At 36.4% G+C, this 26,382-nt stretch overlaps 1 protein-coding gene across 3 annotated transcripts in view; it reads left to right on the top strand.

Annotated features, from left to right (window-relative positions):
* The window catches only part of LOC121874911 (raf homolog serine/threonine-protein kinase Raf-like), a 37,995-nt gene extending 12,651 nt beyond the window's left edge, over positions 1-25,344 (top strand). The window contains exons 8-14 of one of the 3 annotated variants that reach the window (XM_042379254.1): positions 12,221-12,375; positions 13,826-14,037; positions 15,113-15,280; positions 17,354-17,462; positions 18,884-19,087; positions 19,844-19,978; positions 23,522-25,344. In XM_042379254.1, coding sequence (XP_042235188.1) covers positions 12,221-12,375; positions 13,826-14,037; positions 15,113-15,280; positions 17,354-17,462; positions 18,884-19,087; positions 19,844-19,978; positions 23,522-23,698 — 1,160 coding nt within the window. In that variant the 3' untranslated portion in view covers positions 23,699-25,344. Of the gene's footprint in view, positions 1-12,106; positions 12,376-13,825; positions 14,038-15,112; positions 15,281-17,353; positions 17,463-18,883; positions 19,088-19,843; positions 19,979-23,521 lie in introns of all 3 variants that reach the window. The other 2 variants (XM_042379253.1, XM_042379251.1) reach the window with 2 other exon arrangements.
* The last annotated feature ends 1,038 nt before the right edge of the window (positions 25,345-26,382 follow it).

Raw genomic sequence — 26,382 nt, 5'->3', positions numbered from 1 at the left:
TTATTTATTTATCTATTTTTGTTGTACTTTCTTATTGTTATTCATGATGTTATCTTAGTTGAGTGTTGGAGTCAACACCAATCTCAAGTAATTTATTAGACTTTTATATTTCATTCTTGAGACTAATTTAACACCACAATACTTAACTCAGTACTTCTTGTAAAAGTTAGACCAGCTTTAATCTGGTTCAGTAAGTTTTAGTCATGAAAGATTCAATAACCGAATTTTGTTTATGTTCATGTTACTTATTGATAACAGAGTTTCATTCTGTGAATTAATTTTCATGACACCCACCCCAGCAAGGCCCTACTTCTTGAAATGTAGACCAGAAGAATATTACTCATTTGTTACTCATACAGTGATGGGTTAGTGTGTGTGTTCACGAGGGTAGATCATAGGTGAGTAAGTTTTTGGGTTTGAGAAAAACAAATGTTGTGTTGAGACTTGAAAATTGTAAAAAAAAAATGAACCAAGTAACCTAATGCTTGTGAGTACAGATTAAAATGATTCAGATCTCTGCATGCAACCATTTCCATCATTTAGCTTGACAGCCAGCTAATCCCGCTACAGTGATAGATACTGTAGTATGCTGCCTTATTCACTCAAAGCAGGTTGTTATTATCTTGAAATGTTTACATGATGGTGGAACATTTACCAAGAATTAGTTTTTAAAAAACACCTTTCATAAGTGCAGCAGTTGTGAACTGCATCTGCTGTGAGAAGTAAGAATTCAGTGCATGCGTGTCTATGACTATGTCTAGCAGGTATACTGTACTTTATCCTGAAACTTTTGATCTTTTTTATTTGTATTGTCATGGACATTGGATTATTTTTATAGGTCAGCTGTGTGAGCTACTGCAGTGGCCCTTGGTCCATTAATCAGTGCTCATGGTCCCTTAACCAGTGCTCATGGTCCATTAATTAGTGGTCATGATTCCTTAACCAATGCTCTTGGTCCATTAATTATTGCTCATAGTCTATCTGCTGGAGAACCATGAGCAAAATTGACTTTGAACTGGTTAGAGGTGTTCCTTTGGGTTGTCTTTAAAATATGTTAATGAATCCTGATTCATATTATTAGCTCAACTGGCTGAGCTATTTCCATAATGTACAGTACTTTGTTCTTTAACATCTGTCAATTTTCTACATATTTTAGAACTGTCAGCTTACTGTGTGTCTTAGACTTTGGCATGGAAGTATATTGGGTTGTTCCTTTAATTTTCATGGGGTAAGAGACAGGTGGCCTCTGTTATATATGAAGAAACTAGTGGGGGAGGAATAAATTTATTCCTTCTCTGAAGATGCTCACCCCTTTTTACTTAGTGTGTAGCCCCACTTGGTTGTACTCCACAAATGTTCACTTAAATATCAGAATCCCTGCCTATCCGTGTACCTCATGTCACCTCCTCTTGTGTTGATAGTATTGTAGATTGGCAGAAGTAGGATCTTCCTCAGTCATCGTAATACAGGTCATATCCACAGCCAAGATCAAAGATACTCCAATAGTGGTCTAAATACTTGCATAATTGATTCACAAGTTGGTGTAGTGACCAGATCATCAAACCATTGATCATTTACACCTGCCAAGAAATAAGAATACAGAACAGTAATGGATGTGCAAAAATTGATAATTACCCCTGTAATTGTGCACAGGCTGATGAAATATTCTGATTTTCATTGATAATCAAGAGGTGAAGGAGGAGCACAAATAAAAGCTGGAGGTACAGGAAATAGGATAAGATAAAAAAAAGTAAGGATAGCTGGAGGTAATGAGGAATTGAAAACTATATATTTTGAAGAATGGTGTGAGCCATGAGAATTGATTGTTAGACCAGCCAAGGGAGAGAACACATCTAAAAACACCTCCTTGGGCAAAGCTGAATATAATCTTGTTTTTTAGGTTGCAAATTACAGCTGAAATCGTACAAAGACTCTGGCATAGGTTCTTATTCAAAGGGATACTGTACCTGCTTGTTTAGTTGGAAATTGTTGAAATGATTTTGCTCATCTTTTTGAGTTTACTTAGGTATTTCTGCAGTTAAATACTGTTAAAAGTTTTTTTTTGTGTGTGTGATCCAACCATTGTAATTGCCTTCAGTAAATCCTATTGCTGTTTGACAGTTGAACACGTGTGTACAAGAAACACATGGTCTTCAACCAATTTCATGTCAAGTTTAATTAAAAATTATTCTTGAAGTAAAGAGAATGCACTTGTTTGTCATACAGTGGTCCCTCGGTTAACGAGCACAATCCGTTCTAGAAGGTTGCTCGTTAACTGAAAAACTCGTGAACCGAAACCATTGTTTCAATGGGTTTTTGGGTACAGTAATTGGTTCCAGCTCACTGAAAATTGCCTAAATTCACCAAAAAAGGTAGAAAAGTACACTTACTTTGAGGTGTGTATGTAGAAGGCTCCTGGATGATGATGATGGGAATTAGAATGGGGGTGGAGGAGAAGGGAGAAGAGAAGGCATTGGGGTGGAAGAGAAGTCACCCCATGGTGCCATTTCACCCATAAAATTTAGTTCTCTTGGTGTAATTCAAGATTATTTTCTTTAAATCAACACTGCACTGCATTATATATTGTCAATATGTAAAATAAATTTCAAAATGACCAATAATTTGCTTGCAAACACAGAAAAAAGGCATTTAGTTTAAGAGAGTCTCAAGCAAGATGTTACCACCTCTGAAAAGACACAAAGACTGACGCCTGTATGGTGTGTTGAGAGGCTGGATGGCGCGCATAAAACTAGTTTCATTACCTTCAATTATGTTCAAAAATTGTTAAAATGACTAAAAAATTTAATATTGAACTTTTAAAATTATTGAATAGTATAAACTTCTTGATATTTGCTAAAATGGTAAGGAATTTAAGCCCTTGAACCGATTACTGTATTGGCGGACTAATACTACAGCTGGTGGACCGCCAAATGCAAGCGAAAACATGTTCAGGTCGGCTCGTAAGAAACTCGTTAATCGAGGGATTGCTCGTTAACCGAAGTTAAGAATCTTATGGAAGGTAACTCGTTAACCGAAGTTAAGAATCTTATGGAAGGTAACTCGTTAACCGAAATCTCGTTAACCGAGGCGCTCGTTAACCGAAGGACCACTGTATTCTGACAATAATGTTTTATTGCCAATGATTAGTGTACACTGTAACTGTCAAAGTAAATTTAGGTTCATAAAAATTCCTTAGTTTATCATTTCATTATATACTTGCAATTTAATTTCTCACTCAGTTTTTGTGTCTGTAATGCTCTTTGACTGTCAGATAAAGTTGACTTTGGTTTGTATAATTTATTAATATAATAATATATCAAGGGAGTTACAGGGTTAATCTTCCTCTGTGTACTAGACAAAATGAGGCGAGGATAGTCAAAATCATTAAAGACTCGTGGCTTTTATATCTGCATGAATTCTAAGTACGTTTTGGCTTGATAAATACACACAGACATACTACTCATTTTTGTACAATTACAGAATCATACATAACTACTGTGGCACAATGACAAGACAGGTTATAGCTAGTGTAGCACAATTGCATGACAATATTGTATATAACTAGACAATACTGTTTTGTTTTAGATGATTTACCATACAGTAGTCACAGCAAAGTCACAATGTACTGCTCTAGGAAGTGCTGATAACTGCTACTTATTATCTTATTACAGTACAGCAGTAATAAATACAACTACAGTTAACATCCCTAGTACCGGACACCTGAGTAACGACATGTCCAAATAACGATACAAATCTTGGAAAAATTATGTAAAAATTAAAACAAATACCTGGGTACTGTATCTTCCGGGATATTGTTATTGTTGTGGAGCGATGTGGCTAGAACCACATGATCCTGCCAGCTCAGCTGGCATCACAACAATACAAAATAACAAAGGATTGGAACCTATTCTCTTTTACTCATTATTAAATCAACCTATAATTCAACCCTAGCCTTTGAGGAATACAAGGTATAATCGTAGACATAATTAAATTGTCTTACTACAAATTTTGTAGTAAGACAACACCAACAAGTCTTGGCCATGAGCCCTTGATAGCCACCACAGTAGCTGATGCTATGAACAGTGTTACAATTTCTGAAACTGAATTTCCCTCCAGTTACTAGTTCATCTGAAGAATAAGATAAAATAATGTAACAAATGTGAGACATATTGGAGACAATGTGAACTTTTAAAACCCAAAGAAAGTTTATTCTCTTTTACGTTTTTTACATTATTATCATTATTATTATTTTTTAAATATTATGTATGTTATATTGTGTGTGCTTGTAACAGAAAAAAAAGATGAAGAAAATTACGCACATCTACCGAAACTACGAGTTTTAAAATAACCATAACATACGACCTGACAACTTGGCCTGGAGTGGTAGGTTGAGGGTTACAGGGATGTGGCTTTAGTGATGAGTCTGGTGTTACTATTACAAATACAAAACTTATATAAAATACAGAAAAAAGGCATTCATAAACCATTTCACGTACCTTTCTTATGTTATTTTCAATTGGGCTACTTCAAACAACACTTGTATACAATCTAGATGAAAAAATGCAGCTAAAACCATTAAGGAAAAGATATATGAAAGTTTAACACAACTGCCATGCATGGACGCCGCCTCCACGCTCACCAGTCCCCACAGCCTATCCCCACCCTCTTCATGTCACACACTCCTAATTCGCTTGCAAAGAAATGTTTATTCCTCTTATGTGTTTGCCCTTATGATAATTATTTCTTTTACTTTTTTTCACAATATGTATGTAGGAATGTGTGTGCATGTAACTGAGTAAAAGAAAAAAAGAAGAGTTGCAATACTTTATACTACCTGAAATTACGATTTGAAAATAACCATAATACCTCACAGCTTGGTAAGGTTACCTTATTTCAAGCATGCCCCAGGTAGTTATTGTTCACCATAAATAAACCACAGAAATTAATTATTTTTAACTTTATATGCTGTGTGCATATAGTTGATCCTTTACTTTTTACATAAAAATTTGATCATGAAAACTCAATCTGTACTCGAGTATACCTGTATACAGTATACAGTACTGTACATGTCCACATTATCTGCTTTATCTCATACTACACAAGGCCATCCCTGCCTCATATGTGTACGTAGGGACTCAGGAACCTTAAGAAATCTTCCCTGTGGGTTATGTACATCTATTAACACTTTAAATAAAAAACGTCTGAATTTACTGAAAGTACATCATTAGTATAATAATTTTAATTGAAATAATTTATTATGAGCATAAATAAGCCTATCTATGTTAGTTTAATATCATGGCAATTTTTGTTAACAGTTGTGGACATCTGAATAACGGATTCCGTCTGATTAACGACATCGCTTTGGCTTTATTTGTCCGGTATTTGGGAATTTAATTGTATATTGTAAGGACTTTTTGTGCCTGACATTGGTTATATTCACAAAAGTTTATGTTCTTTCGCTGCTAGATACTATAGGGAGTCAGGATTAAGGAATGTTACCTTCCCACCCACGACTAAGCCACTTAGCCTCAACACTAGTCTCCATCATTTCTCGGAGCTGCAACTCCCAAAAATATTTTCTCTGTAGAAATTATGCCTAAGACAGATGACAGCTAATAGAGGTTTTATGACATTAAGTTTCCAACTGAGCAAAATGGTATTATTCCAAGTAGGGAAGATTTAATGGGGAAGTCTTATAATTTTGAACTGTTGTGGTTCTTTTTAATGGTACTGGTATTTAAAAGCATCTTTTCTTATACTGTGAACATAAGAGATGACTAATACAGTTTAGACTTATTCTGATTAGTGCAGTTATGTAAGTGCTTGCATTATTGAAATATTGTTTGTGTTGGACTGTGTGCACAAGAGTTGTAAAGGCTTCTATGTTTATGTTATGTTAAGTCTCATGTTCCTTATGTGTAATTTTTAAAATTTGTCTTGTACATTCTGGCTTTCAAATCTTTCTCATCTTTTATCCATATCTGTTTTGTGAAATTTTTACATGTGATTTTGTCTTAAAAAGGTGTCAGTTTTATAAATGTTTTCGGTTTACATATATGGTGTTGAACAAAGTCCTCATATATTAATATTGGTTCCTTCCCCACAGTGTTTAATGGCAATGTTATCATGTGCTTTTTTTTATAATAGTTTAATTCTCACTTAATGTATTTTGTTTGCTTCTGATTACATATTTATTATAGTAGGATGTTTTGTAGGGCTCAATTTTTTACACTTTTCTAATGCTCCCATTGGCTGTGATTAGTGAGAATACGAAGTGCTTTATGGTGCTCTGTGCGAAGCATTCTTGATACTTTTATTACTAACATTGAGCCTCTAGTATCATAAGAATACAGCCATAACTGCCTCTCCTGAAATAAGTGAAATATCTTTAAGCAGAATTTTTTTATTACGGTCGTGCACTCACAAAGTAACTGCAAGTATGCTATCTAGTATCTTATCTCTGCATGTTGTGCACAGTTGTTAAAACTGATCATCTGTATTATGTTGCATTGTGCTGCTGTTAAGCTTTATTCATTGCTAAACATTTTTTTCATTAAAATGAAATGTAATTCATAAACAGGATTTGGTGGCTAAGTGGATACAGCATCACTTTCTGTCTTAAGGATTGATGGTTTGCACCTTGATGACTCAGCTGTGAATAGGTACCTAACTTTGCAATTGAGGAAGTGAATGCAGTTGAGAGCAGTGTTGACAACACTAGCTCCTTGTGTACTGAGACATATGTGGGTTTGGTGAGAGATGAGATGGGATGCTGTACACAGTGGTGAGAGCTCTGCATGTTTCTGCTGTACCACCAATATACTTTTGTTGGAAAATAATTCAATAAACTGTGAAAGTAGCTTCACGGGTATTAATAAAAAACGGTAATTTTTTGGAAGGTGGGACATGTTTGTTTGTGAATTAGTTAGGGACTCCCATTGTTATCTTCATTATTTAATGCACTTATTTAATTTCATATGCAGTAGATGAAAGTGGAGTGAGACTCATAGGTAGAACACTCATGTGAACTTGAGTACATTACATGTATTATCATAAATTTTAACCTGGAATTGTCATCTATTAATCTATATGGGAATATACATTTCAAGTTAATTAATATGTTAATGCAAATATTCTGTTGCAAATCTCCTAATTAATATCATTCCTTAGTTATTATATTGAATTTTATCATTCTTTCTTGGAGTGGCAGCTGAAGGACACAGCCTTGCATCCTATCCTGCTGGTTCATTGTCAAGGGTGCCCTTAGTCAACCCACCTTTTCAACTTGACATCAGTCTTTCAAGTGTCTATATCTGACTATGTCATTTCTTCCATATTTCTCAGATATTTTTCTCTCCTCCATATTCTTGGCAGTTGTTCTGCCTTGAGGACTGTACCCACCATCTCTTTTCATTGCTTAATGAAATATTACTTTTCCTGCCTCATTTTCAGGAAGTATGTTTCATTTTGCCCTTAGTTTCATCTTTCTCAACCAAACTCTTGTACCAAGATTGGTAACTTATTCTAACCAGATAATACTTTCTTACTTTCAGAAAATGTATTCTGGTGTATTTAACTAAACATTTTTATTTCTTTGATTTACTGTACAATACTGTACCTGTACTTATTTATCTTCATGGGGTGCAGATGGATGCATAAAAACAGCATTCTATTCCTGTTTCTTTTTAGTTGTTTCTTGTTTGGGGCACCCCCAATCCACCCAGCTGTGAATGAGTATATAGCTTTACAGTTAAGGAAGTCAAAGCTGGTTGAGTGCTGTGCGGATCACACTGCCTCCTAATGTATTGAAACCTTAGTATTTAGTGTGCTGTATCCACACTGCTCCTAATAAGTCAACAGGCCTTTGGGAACTTCTTTCACATTTTCTCAATATCTTCAGCACTTATTTCCCAATATGGGTGGGATGGTGTTAGTTTTCAGAGCATATCTGAAGAACACATAGAAAAATTTAATTCGCATTTGATGCAAATGTTCCCCAAATAAAGTGGATGAGTTTTATTGAAACTGTAATGGGGTCAACAGGTCTAGGATGAAGGTTATCATTCACATGTACTAAAACATAAGGGATTAAGGGTAAGAATGAACCTAGTTGATGGTAGCATAAAAAGGTCTAAATCTTGACTTGAAAACTGCTTCTGCGGTATAGCTTGAGTTAAATGTAGTGTACATTCACCCAAATTAATGATGTCACAATTTTCAGAAACTTTCACTCAGAAAGTGGTATCTGGCAATTGCAAGACTCGTTTATTTTAAATTTTACTTTTTCGAGTTGTATTGGAATTTTGTGAAATACTAAAAAAAAAACTTAAACAAAATAATATGACGTATGAAATTATCGCTCGGGCATTCAGGAATAATTTGAGGAGATAGAATCAGACGTTAATAGTATTTAGGTGAAATGGGTATCAAATAAAAATATGAATTAAAATAACAGACATACTCACTATACTTATGCCAAGTCTTTACTGAATATGACGTAAGGCGGGAAAACATTCATAAAACAAAGCTTTCAGCTTTCGATACACTATAGGCTCAAATAAATGTTTAGTGTTTCTGTATTTCCCCTAGTACTAATATGAAAGTTAATTTCCATTTATTCTCTGAAGGTATTGTATTTTTTTTTAAACAAATAATAAAATAATCTCCCCATTAGCTGGAATACCCAGTCCCTATGAAAACTCTTGAACAAGTGGAATTGATTTTGAGCTGGAAAATTTCCGGGAAAACTCTCCATTCCAGGCATTAGAGTGAGTTTCCGACGATGAAAATCAGGTGCATTTTCAGGAAATTAAAAAGAAAAAAATTATCCGTTCTGGACATGTGGGAAAAATTTTTCCAGGAGTTCCGAGAGATTGCATCATAGTTAGACCTGTCTCTATGTGCTGGGTGCGTTGGTGTGCTAGCTGCTTGCGTAACTCGCATGCTTAATTTTTGTATACAATTTGTATTGTACATTATTGTACCAGGACACAAACAGCTAAGAATAGCGTTAAAGCAGTACAATATATTTGTACAGTGTATTGCAAATAAACAAAATAATGTACAGTAAACTACTGAACTGTACTCACCAGCAGATGCTGTCATCTTGAGCTTGTAATGCACACTTACTGAATGTAATGTACACTGTAATCACTATTTATGTCTTAACATTGCTTTAGCACTTTATTCATGGCTGATTATTTCCTGGTCCAGTACAGTAATGCACAACACAAATTATAAACAAAAACAGCAGTGAGGGATGAAACAACCTTGTACAAGGATAGCAGAATATGAACTAAGTGCATGAGCCTAGGGCCTATGTTACTCACCCACGCGCCCGTAACATGGGGAAACTTGTTGACATATCGGAGCATTTTGAAGCCTTTTACCTGCAAAAAGTATGAGGGGATGACAGAAAGAAGTTAGGTGGTGAGATATTTGGCTCCCGTCAAGTTGCCAGATACCCCTATTTGAACGAATCAAAATAAAAACAGTGACATTGTTTCCTAGGCCGATTGTACTGGATATGAGGACTGTCTTCTGGGATAAAGAATAATACAGTACAGTAAACCCTTGCTATTCACAGTGGTTAGATTCCAAGGAATGGCGCGAATTGGCAAAACCGTGAATAGCAACTTATACTACCTTAATGCACTACTGTGTATCAGAAGCTTGTCACCAATACTACTCTCCTTTCTATGTTGAAGTTTGGAGCTTGATGAAGTGTACTGTACTGTAGGATGAAATCTGGTTATTGAAGCATAGGGAGATCATCAGGATCACTGTTGGGAGAGGGTGATGTAGTGAGGGTTGGTGGAGAGGCACGTGGTGGGGAGGCAGATGCTGGGGTGGCGCATGGCGGGGAGATGAGTGGTGGAGCGATGGCAGCAGCTGACCGAGTTGGTGAGGGAGACGAATCAGCTGGGCGAGTGGCTGGTTCTTTCTTGAAAAACATCGTGATTGGTAGTTGTTTCCTCTTGCCTTTGAGGTCTCTAAAAGTTTCACTCCACTAACATCACTAGCACTGACACTGGGCAGTCTTTGAGGGGCCATTTTAGTGATTTCACACAGAAACACTAAACTTTTGAGTACAACACAAGAGACATTGTGTCGCAGGCAATGGTTGATTGCAAACGAAGGGAGAGGAGATGCTGCAGGCACATGGGAGTGACTCATTGCTCTGTGGGAGAGACTCCTAAGCTAGTCACCACACCATCTGCTTGCCGCCAATAGTCAAAATCACGAATCACAAACCAACAAATAGCAAGGGTTTACTGTACAGTACTGTACTGTTGATTTTGAGGTCCAAACTGCATTATCATTGTTGGAATTTTTTGGGGTGATGTTTGTGCTTATAAGTTGATTGAAATTCAGTATCACACAAACATCTACCAGACATAAGGGATGAATCATTCTTGGGGTAAGGAAGATTCCAGTTTATATGGGATCATCAGAACTAGTATCAAAGTCTAAGGGTGATACAGCCTTAGTTACTGAAGCACCTTCCAAAACTTCAATAACTAGTCAATCCAATGTCAAAGTTATTGTAGAACAGTGCTGTACTTGACTGGAAAATGGCTAGTGCAGCATAATGATCCAGATGGTCTTATAATGATCCAAATTATTCTCAATGTGTCGGCATGCAGTATATCAGAAATTATCATTATTGTTGGAAAAAAAAAAATATTTATATTCATGTTCATTTTATGATAAACAACTTAAATATCCAGTAACATTAATGCTGAGTTTGTCCTTAGGGTCAAGTATGACTTGCAGGACAACTAACTTATACCACCAGTGTTTGTACTTTTAGTGTCCATCTTACTGAATTGAATCGTGGTTAGTTTTTATCCTTGATAATTTAGTGGTTATGGCCATATTCCTCCTCTTATAACGGGTATAAATTATTAAAAACTACAAGAAGAATATTAATAAACCAGGTAGTCTCTGATACTTAGTTGTCACATTGAAAGTAACTTTTATGCAAAATCTGTTCACATTATATATAGCAGTGGGGTATGCTATAACGAATCTAATTGGTTCTAGAACCGTGTTTGTTATAGCATTCGTTCGTTATAGGATTAATCCGTTCCAGGCCCCCAAATACAACCACTTAACACTGAAAAATATAATATAAAATTGTAAAAAAGTGCATAAATATGCATCTAAACCCCTGAAATAAAGAATATCATTAATACTTGTAATAAAAAAACCAATAAATTAGTAAAAAAAAAATAAATAAATAATAATGTTCGTTATAGGAATATTCGTAGTAGAATCCGTTCGTTATAGCATACCCCACTGTATGTATGTATGTATGTATGTATGTGTATATATGTATATATGTATATATGTACATATGTACAGTATATATATATATATATATATATATATATATATATATATATATATATATATATATATATATATATATATATATATATATATATATATATATATATATATATATATATATATATATATATATATATATATATATATATATATATATATATATATATATATATATATATAAAGTTTGGAATGTGATGTTAGGTGTTCCCAATACTGATGTACAAAAGTTATTGCTACAATGAAAACTATTGAGTATTCTGTTGTTGCTTAAATCATTTTGATTATTTTTTATTTTAAATCATAGCTGAATGTTTACTTAGTCCTCAGTTGATTGAAAGATTGCAAATAGTGCACTGCTGAGACACTAGTGCTGTTTCTGTCATTGTAAGCACAGCTTTCTACAGGTCATTTGTAGCTGTTTGCACCTCCATGTTGCCTGCTGTGGTGCATTGAAGGTTCTAGGTTTATTTAAATATTATACTGTACTGTAAACAAAGATTCAGTGGACTTGATAGATGATGAAGAAGCAATAGGAAGAAGATTCATTGTTTGGGAGTATAAGTCACAAATTTATTATACAAAATTGAGCCCTGCAATTTTTTTTTAGCTTATACTCTGCTGTTTTATGGGGGAAAATGCCTAAATGTTTGAATGTCGCTAATTTGCATGTGCATGTCTCCCCTACCACGTGTTGCTGCTGTGTACGCCTGTGCTGCACGTCCACACGGCCATGTTGATCTGCTCTGTGCAGGGGTCCACTTCTTTGGGTCACCAACCTTCTATCTGCATGATGGTGGAAGGGGAGCTTGGAGCCCCCCTACTCACATGACCCATATAGCAATGCCCTCCCCAGGGTATACACCAGGGGGGGTACTGGCACCGCCCCCACCCACCAGCCCCACCAGCAGTCCCACTCGACCGGTCCAGGGCTCACATTCGGCACAGGCCTCCCCCACTAACACTCTCAGGGCTGTGCGGCCCAGAGCTAGATCAGCTGACGAGTCTGTTTCAGGCAAGAAGGTAAGACATTATTGATTTTATTCCAAGTCGGTTAGCAATGTTACCTTTTGGTACTGTAGTAGGTAATTATACAGAATATTAATCTCTTTTGCAGTAATTGTTGAAACTGATGAATTGAAGCTTAATTGAATAATTCTTTGAAGGAGCTAATTATATTTGATGGGTTTACTGTATTTTTATTTTGAGGTATATTTGAAATATATTTACTAGCTTGTTTATTTTAGAGAAATTGAAGAACTTTGTCAGTGAGAAATAAAAATAAAAGGGGAAATAATTAATAGCTTCCAGAATTGGGAATGGTATGGCTGAAAGGAAACATAAGCTTATGTACAATACATTGAGTAGTGATGGTGAACTGGACCTAAGGGAGGTGATCTTATGTGTTGTATTGAAAAAACAAAACAAAAATGTTGGAGAAGAATAAGAATAAGTGAATAAGGAGAAGTATGGTAGACCAAGTGTTGTTATTAACCCTCTGGTTCTCCTGGCCATGGTTGGAAATCTCACCCCCCTCCTGTCTTTTGAGGCAGGTTGCGTTGGTAACAGGAATGGTTTTTTCCATTTTAATGAGCATTGGGTAGAGTGATGCAGATCCAAATTGCACCCTTAGAGATGCATCTGCCAGCCCATGAGGCTAGTGGGAGGAAGTTAGATGGTTGATAGGGCCAGTTCACTGTTTCTGCTTATAGGAGGGGTGCTCTTTGTGTGAGATATGGCTGAGCAGGAGGGTTGCACCAGCACAGGAGTGCATGGCGACGCAAGACCATGAGAGGGTTAAGAATGGATGGAATGTGGACAAGATGGCATTAAGTGAAAATGATGTTTGGTATCAGTAGGCTTTACAAATGGTTATTATTGATAGGTGTTACTATGGGTTTGTGTAATGTTGAAGTTCGAGTACTGTATAGACTGCTGTGAAGTTGATTTGGATATATTTGCTTAAATTGTTATCTAACTCATCAAGTAAAGTAGTAGTACAGTTTTCTCAGTGCTTGACAACCTACATAGCTTTTAAGTTCTGACCAAATTTTATTTATTTAATTACTCTTTAAAGTTAGAAGGCAGATTTGGGGAGTACCGATGCAGTTACATGAGATTTGGGGTTGTTAAGGGAATTCTTTTTTATAGAAGTTTAGAGATTTAGTGAGCATTTTGAAAAAATGAATGGTGAAATATATGAAGGTGAAAATAAGCATGTGAGAAAGGTAGAAAGATGGTGAACTTAGAGAAGAAGAGTGTGGGATGTTTAGAGACAACCTTGATAAACACACTGGAAGTCTCATTAGAAAGTTTCTGAAATTCATATAAAAATTTGGATACAGTACTGTATACTTCTGATACAGAATTATTGGCAGTTTTACCTAGATATAATTTTTAAGGTAAATCCTAAGGAAAGTGTATTTCTTCTTTATTTTTTAAAAATTTCAATGGTTTGACCACTGTATTTCAGGTCAGACAGTCATCCAAAGATACAGTAGAGGATTGGGAAATTCCAGTAGATGAAATATTGATTGGCCCTCGCATAGGGTCTGGGTCCTTTGGAACAGTTTATCGTGGCCACTGGCATGGTCCTGTTGCTGTGAAAACTTTGAATGTTCGTGACCCGACACCAGCACAGTATTCTGCCTTCAAGAATGAAGTATCAGTCCTAAAGAAAACAAGGTAAGTAGGACTGTCTTCGGATAAGATGAGAACAAAACAATGGAGTACAGTTGTACCCCACTTAACGCGGTCAATTGAACCCAGAGGGTCCCGTGTTAAGTGAACAACAGAACATATGGGATTAATTCCAATAGAAACCGGCCCGACCCCCAAACTCCACTTTTTGAAGGCACATACCTATGTTGTAGTAAAAATAACATCTTAATTTTATGATGGTACATGCACACAATTAATACTTAAGAGAAATAGAGAAATACAGTCGCCAAGTTAATGTCCATTCAAATAATGGACTCAACTCCCTCCCCCTCTCACACTACACTGCTTGGGGGAAAACCACTAAATTTTAATCAATAATACCTCAAACTAAAGTTAGGATAATACAATTGACATTGCTGGATTCCTTGTAAGACCAGGAATATTTTGAATATAAATGTCATATATTTTGGACAAAAGATAACATAGTTACCTAGAGAAAATTTTTATCTAAAAATTGTATGTTTAATGCAAAATATATGTTGTTTATATTCAAAATGATCACCAAATTATAAGAATTCCAGCAATGTAAATTATATTCTGGCCGGGTAATTTGTATGAATTTTATGAGCTAAAACAGGCAGTCAGGCAGGGTGGCGGGTGGGGCAAATCTAAAAATAGCATCCCGGACACTCACCGCGTATATGATGAAAAATGCCGCGTTAAGTGAAAGTTCAGCTTTGGCAAGGCACCGCGTATATGCGAAAACGCGTTAAGTGAAAGCGCGTTAAGCGGGGTAAAACTGTAGTCTGTTTTGTTTACATTTGATATGGTCTGTTGTCACACAACATTCAACATGAGCATTGTGTGCCTAGCTACATCCAGACAAGTATTTATATATCTGCTCATCATGATGATGAAAATTTAAAATAAGCAACAAGTTATTTTTAAGCAAAATATATTAAGCTGCTTTAAATCTCATGGTTAAAAAGTAGTGAATTTTGTGTCTGATAGTGTGGATTTAATTTAATTCTTTGATACATGAATTTAATTTGTTTATCTTGTTGTTAGGGGTCAGTTAAATATTTTGCCCTTTTTTCAGACATGTAAATATTCTGCTGTTTATGGGATGTGTTAAGACTCAACAGTTGGCAATTGTTACGCAGTGGTGTGAAGGGTCCAGCCTCTATAAACACCTCCATGTTCAGGAGACTAAATTCGAGCTTATGAGAATTATAGATATTGCCCGACAGACATCACAAGGCATGGAGTAAGTATTGGTCCAGGCTTATCACTTAGTTTGCATTAGCAGTGGTAAGGAAAAATAAATACTGTATATGAAGTGTTAATTGTATACTTCCTGTTGATTAAGACTGCTTTAAATGCTGAATGTGAAGTGTAAAGTTTTCTTTTAATATTTATTGGTGGTTATGTCTTATGATATAGAAATAAATACAGTAAACTCATGGAACTAAAGAGTGACTGTCTTAAAATTTATCTTATTTTGGACACTTTATGGCAATTAGGTCAAGACGATGCTGTATTAAAATTTTTGTAAAAAAGTCTCTTGACATTTTGTATGGAAGTATGTGTCACCCTTCATCTGTAGCACCTACATCTGTGTCACCCTTCACTTATATCATCTACATCTGTGTCACCCTTCACTTATATCATCTACATCTGTCACCCTTCACTTATGTCACCTACATCTGTGTCACCCTTCACTTATGTCATCTACATCTGTGTCACCCTTCACTTATGTCATCTACATCTGTGTCACCCTTCACTTATATCATCTACATCTGTGTCACCCTTCACTTTTATCATCTACATCTGTGTCACCCTTCACTTATATCATCTACATCTGTGTCGCCCGTCATCTGTGTCGCCTACAGCTATGACACCCTTCACCTGTGTCAGCACACCTTTCACCTACATGTGTGACACTTCACCGGTTTCCCCTACACTTATATCACCTACATCTGTGTCTTCCTTCACTTATATCACCTACATCTGTGTCACCCTTCACTTGTGTTGCCCTGTACCAATTTTAGTGTGAGCTTGTACTATCTAGCCACCTGTTGTCTTTACATCTTCACTGCCTACCCATGGTTTATATAGGTTGCTCTTTAATTTTTGGGACACCTTCAGAGATCTTAACAAAGGTGTCCAGCATTGTTTGTGTGTCTGGGTTTAGCAGGAACCATCTTATCATGAGCTTGTTTCTTCTGTACATGACGTGTACAGTATATCATGTCGGTCACAGTTCCCCCACCCACTTATCAAATATGATTTTTGTGACTTTTTGTAGTGCTTTGACAAGGCTTCCAATGGTTGTCTTGTACATGGATCTAGCAAGAAGCATCTTAAACTAAGCTAAAAATAACAGGTGTAGACTAGTATGATGGAGTAAACCTCTGCCTCATTTTCTTCATAATTTCCACTACAAAAGATAGGTCATTGTTTGGGTTTTTCATTTATGATGTATCATTTTCTTGTCATAGATACTGTTGGGAACATGGGATTGGCTGGTTACTTGTGCATGTCTAAATGAGTAGCCTTGTGTAAGTGAGAAAATGTATATTTGAGTGAATCCTTTTCCTGTTTTGTAATATATAAATTTTTGGTCTATCATATTACCCTAATTAGTCCAAAAGCATGAGCATTTACTGTATTTACTGAAATAAGTATATGCTTATTTGCATTTTTATATAATTTTTTTATTAGTATTATTTTTCATGAATTTTAGGGATCACCTGGTAATTAGACACCTTAGTTTAGTTACCTTAGCATGAACCTAATTTAACCTAAGTTAACCCCCTAGGTATCATTGGGATGTTTAACCATCAAGGCGACTTGTGGTGTAATGGTAAGCATGCATGCATCACAAGCGAGTTCGATTCCCGGGCAGAGTTTAATTATGGGCAAGTTTCCTTACGCCTCTGTCTACCCAGCAGTAATTGGGAACCTGGATATTAATTGGTTTGCGGATCGTGTCCTTGAGTAATAATTAACCAGTGTAATTCGCGAGTTGTCTTGTCTTCTCAGACTATTCCTTGATACTGGGTCATGCAACTCGTTAACTTAGGTTGTGGTTGTGTTGGCAACAGCTTTTATACCTTAAGCAAATTCATATCGAGATGGCTCTAGGGCCCGCCATCCTCGAATATGAGGGGCAACCATTATATCGGGAAATAAGCTGGTGTGGTTAATCTTCAGGTGACTAATCCTAATTTGGTTCTCATTATTTTAAGCTGTGAGATAAGATGAGAGAAAATTTTTAATTGAATTTTAAAGTAAATTGATATATGTAAGGATATGTAATGTTTTTATATATTTTCAGCTACCTACATGCAAAGAATATAATTCACAGAGATTTGAAGTCAAATAACATATTCCTACATGATGATTACACAGTCAAGATAGGAGACTTTGGTCTTGCAACAGTCAAGGTAAGTCTGTCATATATGTCTTGTAGGTATTTAATTCAACTAATAGTATTTAGCTACATGTGGATTTTAATTTTTGCCTTTTATATACCAGTTCTGCACTATAAACATAATGTGCAGTACATCCTCAATAAATCGGACTGCAATGTATCGGAATTCGCTTTTCTCGAACTCTCTGGGTGTGCTCTGAACCGCTCCTCTATTCTCCAGAAAAAAACGTGTCTCACTGTCTCGGACTTTCTGAGTCTGAGTCCTGCCTTCATATGAATACAGTAGTATCAGTGTGCCACATCTTGTTACCTACACTCAATTACATGAAATATTTTGTAGATTATGTAGTATATTTAACAGGGATACTAGAGGGTTTCAAGAAATGGGTTAAAAATATGGAAACAACTTTTAAGAAATGGATTAACTTAAAAAGAAAAAACATACGAAAAGAACAAACATTTGTTCACTGACTACTGTACAGCGGTCTAATTAGGTTTGCTGTAAGCAGGCTGTGGAGGGGGTGGTGCTGTTCAGGGATTGCCACATCCGTTAGGTTTATATTTATTGATTCAGTATTATATTCTCTTATGATCAGCCTCTTATGGTGTATGGTTCATCATGATTAATAAAACATCTTGACTAATAAAGAAAAAATACAATATGTAGGTTGTAATTTTACTTTAAAAAAAAGGCTGTATTTGAAGGTATTCACTCAGGATGCATTAGTGTGCCGGATTTCAGCAAATCAGCTTACAACTGGGTCACTATACACACTGTATAGTATTTGATGTCAAGATACCTTCCTAACAACATTATTTATTACTTTTGAGTGATTCATGCTCTCTTGCTCATGTTGAATAGGGATGCAGAAATGCTGTAAGAAATCTGAGAAGGTTTTTCTTCTTTTCCTGTTCAGATGCGTGAAAACAAAAGGCCTGCCAAGTTGCGACTGTTTATACTAGTGATGCTGGCATCACTCACAAGCCCGGCAGCCTCCGTGTGCAAGGCGTGTTTTTTTTTTATATAATACATCGGGAAAATGTAATTTTACTGAATTTTTTATTCTATTTTCGTCGTAAATATGAAGAAAATAATGGTGTAAATTCAATTGGGTCCTAAATTAACCAGGGTCTTAAATATGAATCGTCGTTAGAAGAACCATCGTTATCGGAGACTTTCGTGTACAGTATATATAATTAAAAAATTATGGCTTTGCCTTGTTTTGTCTGATCAGAAAGAATTGTTAAAATTATGCATGAATATTAATGCAGTATGTGACCATTAAACAAGTAAAACTATTTAAAAAACTGTGTAATTTAAGGAAATTCCACATTTTACATACTATTTTTATCTTTGATTTTTTGTTTTCGAAGATGCAATTTTCTGTTAAAATTTTTTGGCAGGTTTTTATTGCCATCTTCTCTTTCTTGTAGGGAGGCCGATGGACCCAAGAATGTCAGGGTGGACGACAAATCCAGCAGCCATCAGGATCAATCCTTTGGATGGCTCCTGAGGTGATAAGAATGCAGGATGAGAACCCGTATACCTCTCAGAGTGATGTATATGCTTTTGGAATCGTCATATATGAGCTGTTCTCCGGCTGCCTCCCTTACTCAAATATAAATAATAAGGACCAGGTGAGCTCTCTGCTACCACTCATTCAAGTACAGGGTGTCCAAAAGTTTGTATAGTACTCATAGGGGGAATTCACCAAAAAATTTTTTCAGCAAATGCTTAACTTTCATGCCATGAACTTGCACACACATATATCAATTCTGAATATTTTTCAGTCTCTCTGCATTGATTGTAATGCTACTCATTCTGAAGTGTATTCTTCAGGTCTTTCATACAAGAGTATGTACTTTTGGGACACCCTGTATATATTTGCTAACATGGATGTATGCAAATTAGGAGTGTAGATAACATCAAAATTGATATAATTCACAATTTACTGAGATTTTTATTGAAAATATTTGTATCTTATTTTATCTACAATGTCCTACTCTGCTAGGGAACTTCCCTGGAGGAGGTGTCTATGGCAGGCTGTCTTGTCATTACATGCCTCCTCTGTTCTCTCTCTTCCCTGTATCCCCTTATTGTCTTGTTCCATTCCATCTTTTCCTCACACCATGTGGGTGAGCTCATAGTGCCCCTGTTCTATTATTTCTTCACACCTTCACCATCCTCTCCTCCTGCATCCTTCTCATATGTCCATACAATCTCAGTGAACCTCTCTGTACTCATTCTACTACTGTACTCTATCAACTTGTACTGTAACTTACAGTCATTCATCATGTGAGTTTAACTTGTGTACATTGTGTAGTACAGTATAGTATGTTGATTGATTAACTTGTAATATACTGTATATCGATTCATCATTTTCATTGTCACAGATACTGTTCATGGTGGGCCGAGGATATTTGCGGCCAGACATGACATACCTTCGGTCAGATATGCCCAAGCCAATACGTCGTCTTTTTGACGACTGCATCAAATACAGTCGAGATGATAGACCATTATTCCCACAGGTAAGCTGTGTTTAAGAGTGTGTGTTATTGTTTACCAATATGCATACCCTTCAACAAGGTTATTTTTTGTTGTTGTCGGTTTCATCCCATAAGTATGGTACCTCAAGTAACCCTGAAAACTCGACCGATGCATCTCTGTGTATGTGGGAGCTCATACAGAAACATTGATTTTGAGTGTACATAAAATGCTTCATCCTTTAGCTCCTGACATACAACTGAGGGCGTATATCATGTGTCTGTCTTTTTACATACCGGTAATATTTTTCCCCCAGCTCGGGGGATACATGATGCAACCCATCCCTGGTCTTAAAGGGTTAATAAGACAAAACTAGCATCTACTTTTTCCTCTACCCTAACCCCTTACCCTTACTCCATCTGACTGATCATACATTAGCTCTTATAAATAATGTATGAAGAGGTACTGAAGCATCCTTTGAAGTAAGTACATGTTACTGAGACATTAAGCAATATTCCTTTGGTAAAATTTTGGTATAAGTTAATTTTATTTCTTAACCATAACAGATGACCATCCTTTTATAAGGTCATCTCCAGGCCCTGGGGTGTTTAGATACAATGGTTGTGAGTATTACATAAATAAAAATATGTTTAAAAGCACTTATGCACTCAGAAATAAATGAGTATAAAAGTGGATGAGCTTGTTGGCAAAATAACCCTTGGTTGGACTAGCATCCTGGTAACCCAGTAGCTGCCATAGTAGGAAGACAATTGTATAGGTTTGTTTTAAAAAAAAGTAATCATAAATATCTTACAAAGTTTTTTCTTCTGACTTGTGAATACTGTATTCTCTTAATATGTACCCCCTTCACCCCTTGCCCCAGTTCTCAGTTGTTTTTCACACTCTGCCAACCTGACCCATGCGAATCGCTTCAAATGGTTGGGTAGCACTGTTTGCATTGGTGACGTGAGTTGCATCATGATCACCACCATCACCACCACTACCTCTATTATCACCACCTAAATCATAATTTCACCTTCCTCCCTCCCTCCCTCCCCCCCCCCCCACTGCATCTCATTGACTCAATCTACTATTATCGTCATTCATGAGAGTACACTATTTTACATTACTGTACATTGATTATTTGTTATTCTCACGCCATAATTTAAAATTTATGTAATGTAATGTAAAAGGAATACGATGTTATTCATTTATGCTTGCACTCAATTTTGTGGGTAGACATCAGCTGTTCAGTTGTGTCTGGCAGTGCTGCCGCCAGTGTTACCAAACAAATCGATTGACACATCATCTCCTCACCACCTACCATAATCTCCCCCTCCACCACTAGCTCCATGATCACCACCATCACCACCACTACCTCTATTATCTCTACCTAAATCATAATTTCAGTGATGTAAAGATGGATTTGCTTTAGCCAGAGCAGGTCAGCATGATATCCACTGCCTCCCACCACTTCCCACCTCCCTCCCTCCCACCCACTGCATCTCACCGCCACTCTGCCTCTCACTCATTCTACTATGACTGTCATTCATGATACAATATTGTACAAGAAAAAATATTGTAGTGTCAAACCAGTAAATAAAAGCCAAATGAAAGTTTGACACAGTCGCCATTTGCATACACTCCGTGCTTCACCATAATAACAGAGACCATCTGGGAGCTACCTCTCCCGTCTCCCTAGCAATGCATCCTCCCCCCCTCACCTGCCCCGCCACTACACTCTGCACCCTCCTCCCATCCCTCACTGAGCCAGCTAACTCGTGTGCAAAGAAATGTACTGTATATTCTCTATGTGTTTGCTCGTAGGACAATTATTTCTTTTACTTTTTTCACAATATGTATGTAGGATGGCGTGTGCATGTAACTGAGTAAAAATATGAATTGAAAAACAACCATAACATCTCACAGCTTGGCCTAGTAGCCTGGTTGTTACAGTTATGAGTCTAACCTAGCTACATTGCCATGATTAAACACTATTAGGGTCTATTCTATCAATAAACACAAATGATAACAGTAAATCCTGTGAAATATAGCTTGGAGCGTGGAGAGTTACAAATGCAGACGACGCTCAACTAGCGGTCACTGGGAGAAATACATATATAGTATGTAGTCTAACTTGAAAGTGGTAACAGGGTCAGCGATCATAATAAGAAACATTGTATCATTACTAGTGTGAATGAATTAATATTCCCACAAACAACAATTAGCAACTCTGTTTATGTACCTTTATGTTTTACATGTTTTATTGTTTTTATCTACAGTATTTTGATGTGTTGCAATTATTTTGTCACAGAGCTTAGTACAGTACAGTATATTAATCTATCACAGAGCTTAGTACAAGAACACATCCCGCTTTATTAAGTTTATTTATATGGGAAAAATGGTATTGATGAATGTAATCCACCTAACGAAAGCATTTTAGTGGAACCTAACCCTTTCGTTCAACGGGGACTTGCTTTATCTACCCGAAATTACGAGTTGAAAAATAACCATAACACTTCACAGCTCTGCCTGGTAGGGAGATGTAGCTACAATGACAAGTCAGCAACATTGTTGCAAATGAAAAGAATATTATCTGTAAATTTTCATTTATATCAGGTATATGTAGATTTCAAGTGGCATATATAGTGAATGAGGTTCTGCTCTTCATGCAACGACTTAGAGAAAGAATCTAGGGGTATGGTTAGCAAGGCTAGGATGAATGAGCTTGCCACGAGCATGTACAGCTATTGTTCACTGTAAATGTCCCATAGAAATGAATGAATTTTTACTTCTCAAAAATACTGTAGGTATATTGTTTGATCCCTTACATTTTGCATAAAAATTTCATCGTAAAAGTTTGAACTGTATGCGAGTATATATGGTGTACTGTACACATCCACATCATCCACTTTATCTCACACTGCACAAGGCCATGCCACATACACACGTATGTTGGGACTCGGGAACCTTCAAAAGTCTTGTGGCTCTCAAAGGTTCTATCTAGAACCTTACCCACATAAATTAACATTTTAAATAAGTAACAACTGAATTTCCTGAGAGTGTATCATAAGTATGACTATTTTACTCAGACTAATTTATTATGAGCTTAAATATGCCAATCTGTGTTACTGTAATATGCTGGCAGTTGTTTTGAACATTTGTGCCTCCCTGCTGATATGGACGGCCAAATATGATTTCGTCTGATTAGTCCGGTACTCAGGGTCTTTACTGTATTCCTATGTTGAAATAAAGTTAATCTATGGCAAAGGGTGAAGGAGTTTAAGGAAATATGTCAAAATTTTTCATTATGCAAGCTTAAATTTCAACATTACAGGGTATTCTGTTTTACCATCACAAAGATGTTTGGTCTGTGTCAGTATGATAACTTGGGACAAATGTCTTCGTTCTTTGATTTTACTTTTTTTTTTTACTTAAAAATATTCTGTATTGTGAGGATTAAGCTTCATTTATTTTTTCCATATCTGTACATTATTCTTATACCTTTGGAGCCTGACTTTGCTCACTGCTCCAATTTGTACTTAAGAGGGTGTTAATTATTTATAAATGATTTTTTAAATTTCCAGATCCTAGCCAACATAGAATCACTGGTGCGTTCCTTGCCAAAGATCCATCGTTCAGCAAGTGAGCCAACACTTACACGCACACACCTGAACACTGATGATATGATGTATCTGTGTGCATCGCCCAAGACGCCCATCAACTCGGGTGCCTTTTTGTTCTCAACAGCTGGCAACATTTAAGTTTTTGGGAGAGGGTCTGTTCCCCTGTACCAAACTGTGTTGTCCCACTGAGGATATTCTATTAGACTTGCCAGCTAAAATTGTCCAATGGAGCCAGTCCCCACCCTACCCCCACTTCTTTCCCGTAAATTTTGTCAATTGATTTGTCAATATGGAGCCATTTCCCCTCCTGCTTTTATTAAGCTGAGATGTTCCAATGAGACCACCTTTAGGCCATACCAGCTGAGCTATTATATGGAGTGCACTTCACCAAGATTCTGCCAACTAAAATGTTACAAACAGCTTACCCAGGCCTTGCCAAAAAGCATTGTTACCTGAACAATAAAGCTTCCTCAGGCATTACTAAGACCACAGCTCCCACAAATTTAGTCACCAAATGGACTTGTATAGAAAATCTCAATGACCAAGCTACCCTATGATGTTTGTCCTTGGTCTCCTCTGTAGAATTGTGTGAACTCTGCTAATCTTGTCAACTTGCTTAGCTCAACTATGTGGACCTCATCAGCATTCAAATGGCCTGACTGTTGCAGTATTATCATCACCTTCCTCAGCCTCAGTGGCTAATTTGTACATCATAGTTAATGGTCAAGTTCATTGTTTTACAATTATTAATTAAGGGCCACAACAGGAGTGTCATCTCAAATTGGATATTGTCAGTAGGAAAGTAAACCTTAGCATGATATTTCTTGCATACACAAATGAGGACTTAATCCCTACTACTGTATTACATTTATGTACTCTCAAGATAGCTCCCTGTCATACAGTACTAATTTCCAATCATTTATATCCTTTTAGAGTAAGAAAGTTGAAAATCTGAAATTAGTCAGCTTTTTTTGATAATCAGAAAATTTACCCAGCAGAGATTATTAGAGGCAATGAGGTTTCCTTTTCAGACTAAATTTTGGTAACTACAGAACGCTGTGTTGTACATAGCATACCATAATGACAATATAGTATTCTTTCTGTAAAACATATTTTTATGTGTAGCAGTATTAACATTTGGGTATAATTGATTGTTCAGCAGTTCTTCAAAATGAACACCTCTGCAGCAACATCAAAGCCCATTTAATAAAATAACATAGATTTTGGAATATGTCTGTGGAAAAAATTAAGTCGGGTCCTCCTTCATGATCAGAAGTGTGTTTCTAAACAGTCTCCTTTAATGATTGACACATGGTGTTATGGCTGTAGTGGTCAGTTGCAGTAAATGAACAATGCACATTTATAGTAAAGTGTCCTATGTTAAGTTAGAGCTGTGTGGTTGTCTCCTAACACTTCCACACACCATCCTTCAACATTCCATATGATGATTTGGCAGCATATTGTCTGTGATCTCCTATGCACATGTGATGATTGAAATGTATTTTTCAATATTACAGTGTTTAGTTATAGTTTTTTTCATTAGTTTCATTTAGATAATGGAAGTTTTGCAACAGAAAGTATCTTTGCACACAATCACATAGGTTGTTTTGTCTCTTGCAACCCCAGAGTTACAAGAATTCTAATATTGTATTATTATGAATGTAATGCTCCATAAAATGGTTATGACAATTGTCATGTGACATGTAGAGGGTGAAGTGGTTGCCTGAGGTAAGCACTCTCAAAAATATTTGCATCATAGCATTAAAGAATTGCATAACAAAAAATTGTATCAGTTTAATGTTTTCAGCTATATGTCAACCCATTAAAAGACTACCTAAAAGCAGACTTAAACAATTATGAAGCACATTTGAGAGTTAAAGTACATGACATACAAATGGATGTTTTTAGGCCATGGGAAATGCATCTGTGAAAACAGGATACTGTCCACATTGGTCAGATGTAAATACATTGAAAGTTGTGTGCGCAAGTCAGCTAGGTGTGGGGAGCAGTACATTTGTTTTTATGTTTGGGGGCAACAGACGGTCAATATGAAGATAGCAGACCTGAAGGCCATCGTGGCCTCAGTACCCCCCCCCCCCCTTTCTTCCATATCTTCAATCTCTGTACCTTTTTTTTTTATCCTTTTTCTTCACTCTCTCCACATGTCCTTTCTCCTACCCCAGTTCCCATCCTGCCCTAGACGTCACCAGTCCGTGTACAGACTTCACATTCAGTGATACTGTAGTGCAGTCATCCCATGTTCCATTACCACATTGTTTTATCATCATCAAAATGTTACTCTGTATCAGCTTTAATCATTTTAAAATAAAAGACGAGCTTCCTCGTATCTTATGAATTTTATCCTTTTTTGTCTGATGAATTGAAGCTTCTAGTAACCTGAATTTTCGAAAAGAAATTCAAAGTTATGATCGCTTTCTTCAGGAAAGTGGTCATACACAGTGTTTCAGAGGAATTAATACTGTAGGACGAATACTGAAAAGTTCTCTTCATTCTTCCATAGAATTGAGAATGACAATGAATCAAAACATTGAGAAAATACACTTTAAGTATCAGGAATCTGAATTTTTTGGGGGGGAAATGCTGTGTGGATAAATTTCTGAAGTACAGTATTGTTATGAACCCCTTTCACCGCTTACCAACTTCCACCGATGGTTACCAGTGGCCGGGTCGTATATACAGAAGTTGTAGATACTGTATATCACAAGTGTCATCGAAATACCACTAGCTGTCCCGCTAGTGTCCGGTAATTTCTCGACGATCAGTATTGGTGTATATGTTGGGCTCAGAAACCAAAAAGTGAC

The sequence above is a fragment of the Homarus americanus genome, unplaced genomic scaffold (genome assembly GCF_018991925.1).
Source record: "Homarus americanus isolate GMGI-L3 unplaced genomic scaffold, GMGI_Hamer_2.0 scaffold56009, whole genome shotgun sequence".
NCBI classification, from domain to species: domain Eukaryota; kingdom Metazoa; phylum Arthropoda; class Malacostraca; order Decapoda; family Nephropidae; genus Homarus; species Homarus americanus.
The sequence above is the reverse complement of the archived record's forward strand: the minus strand, read 5'-3'. Positions and strand labels throughout refer to the sequence as shown.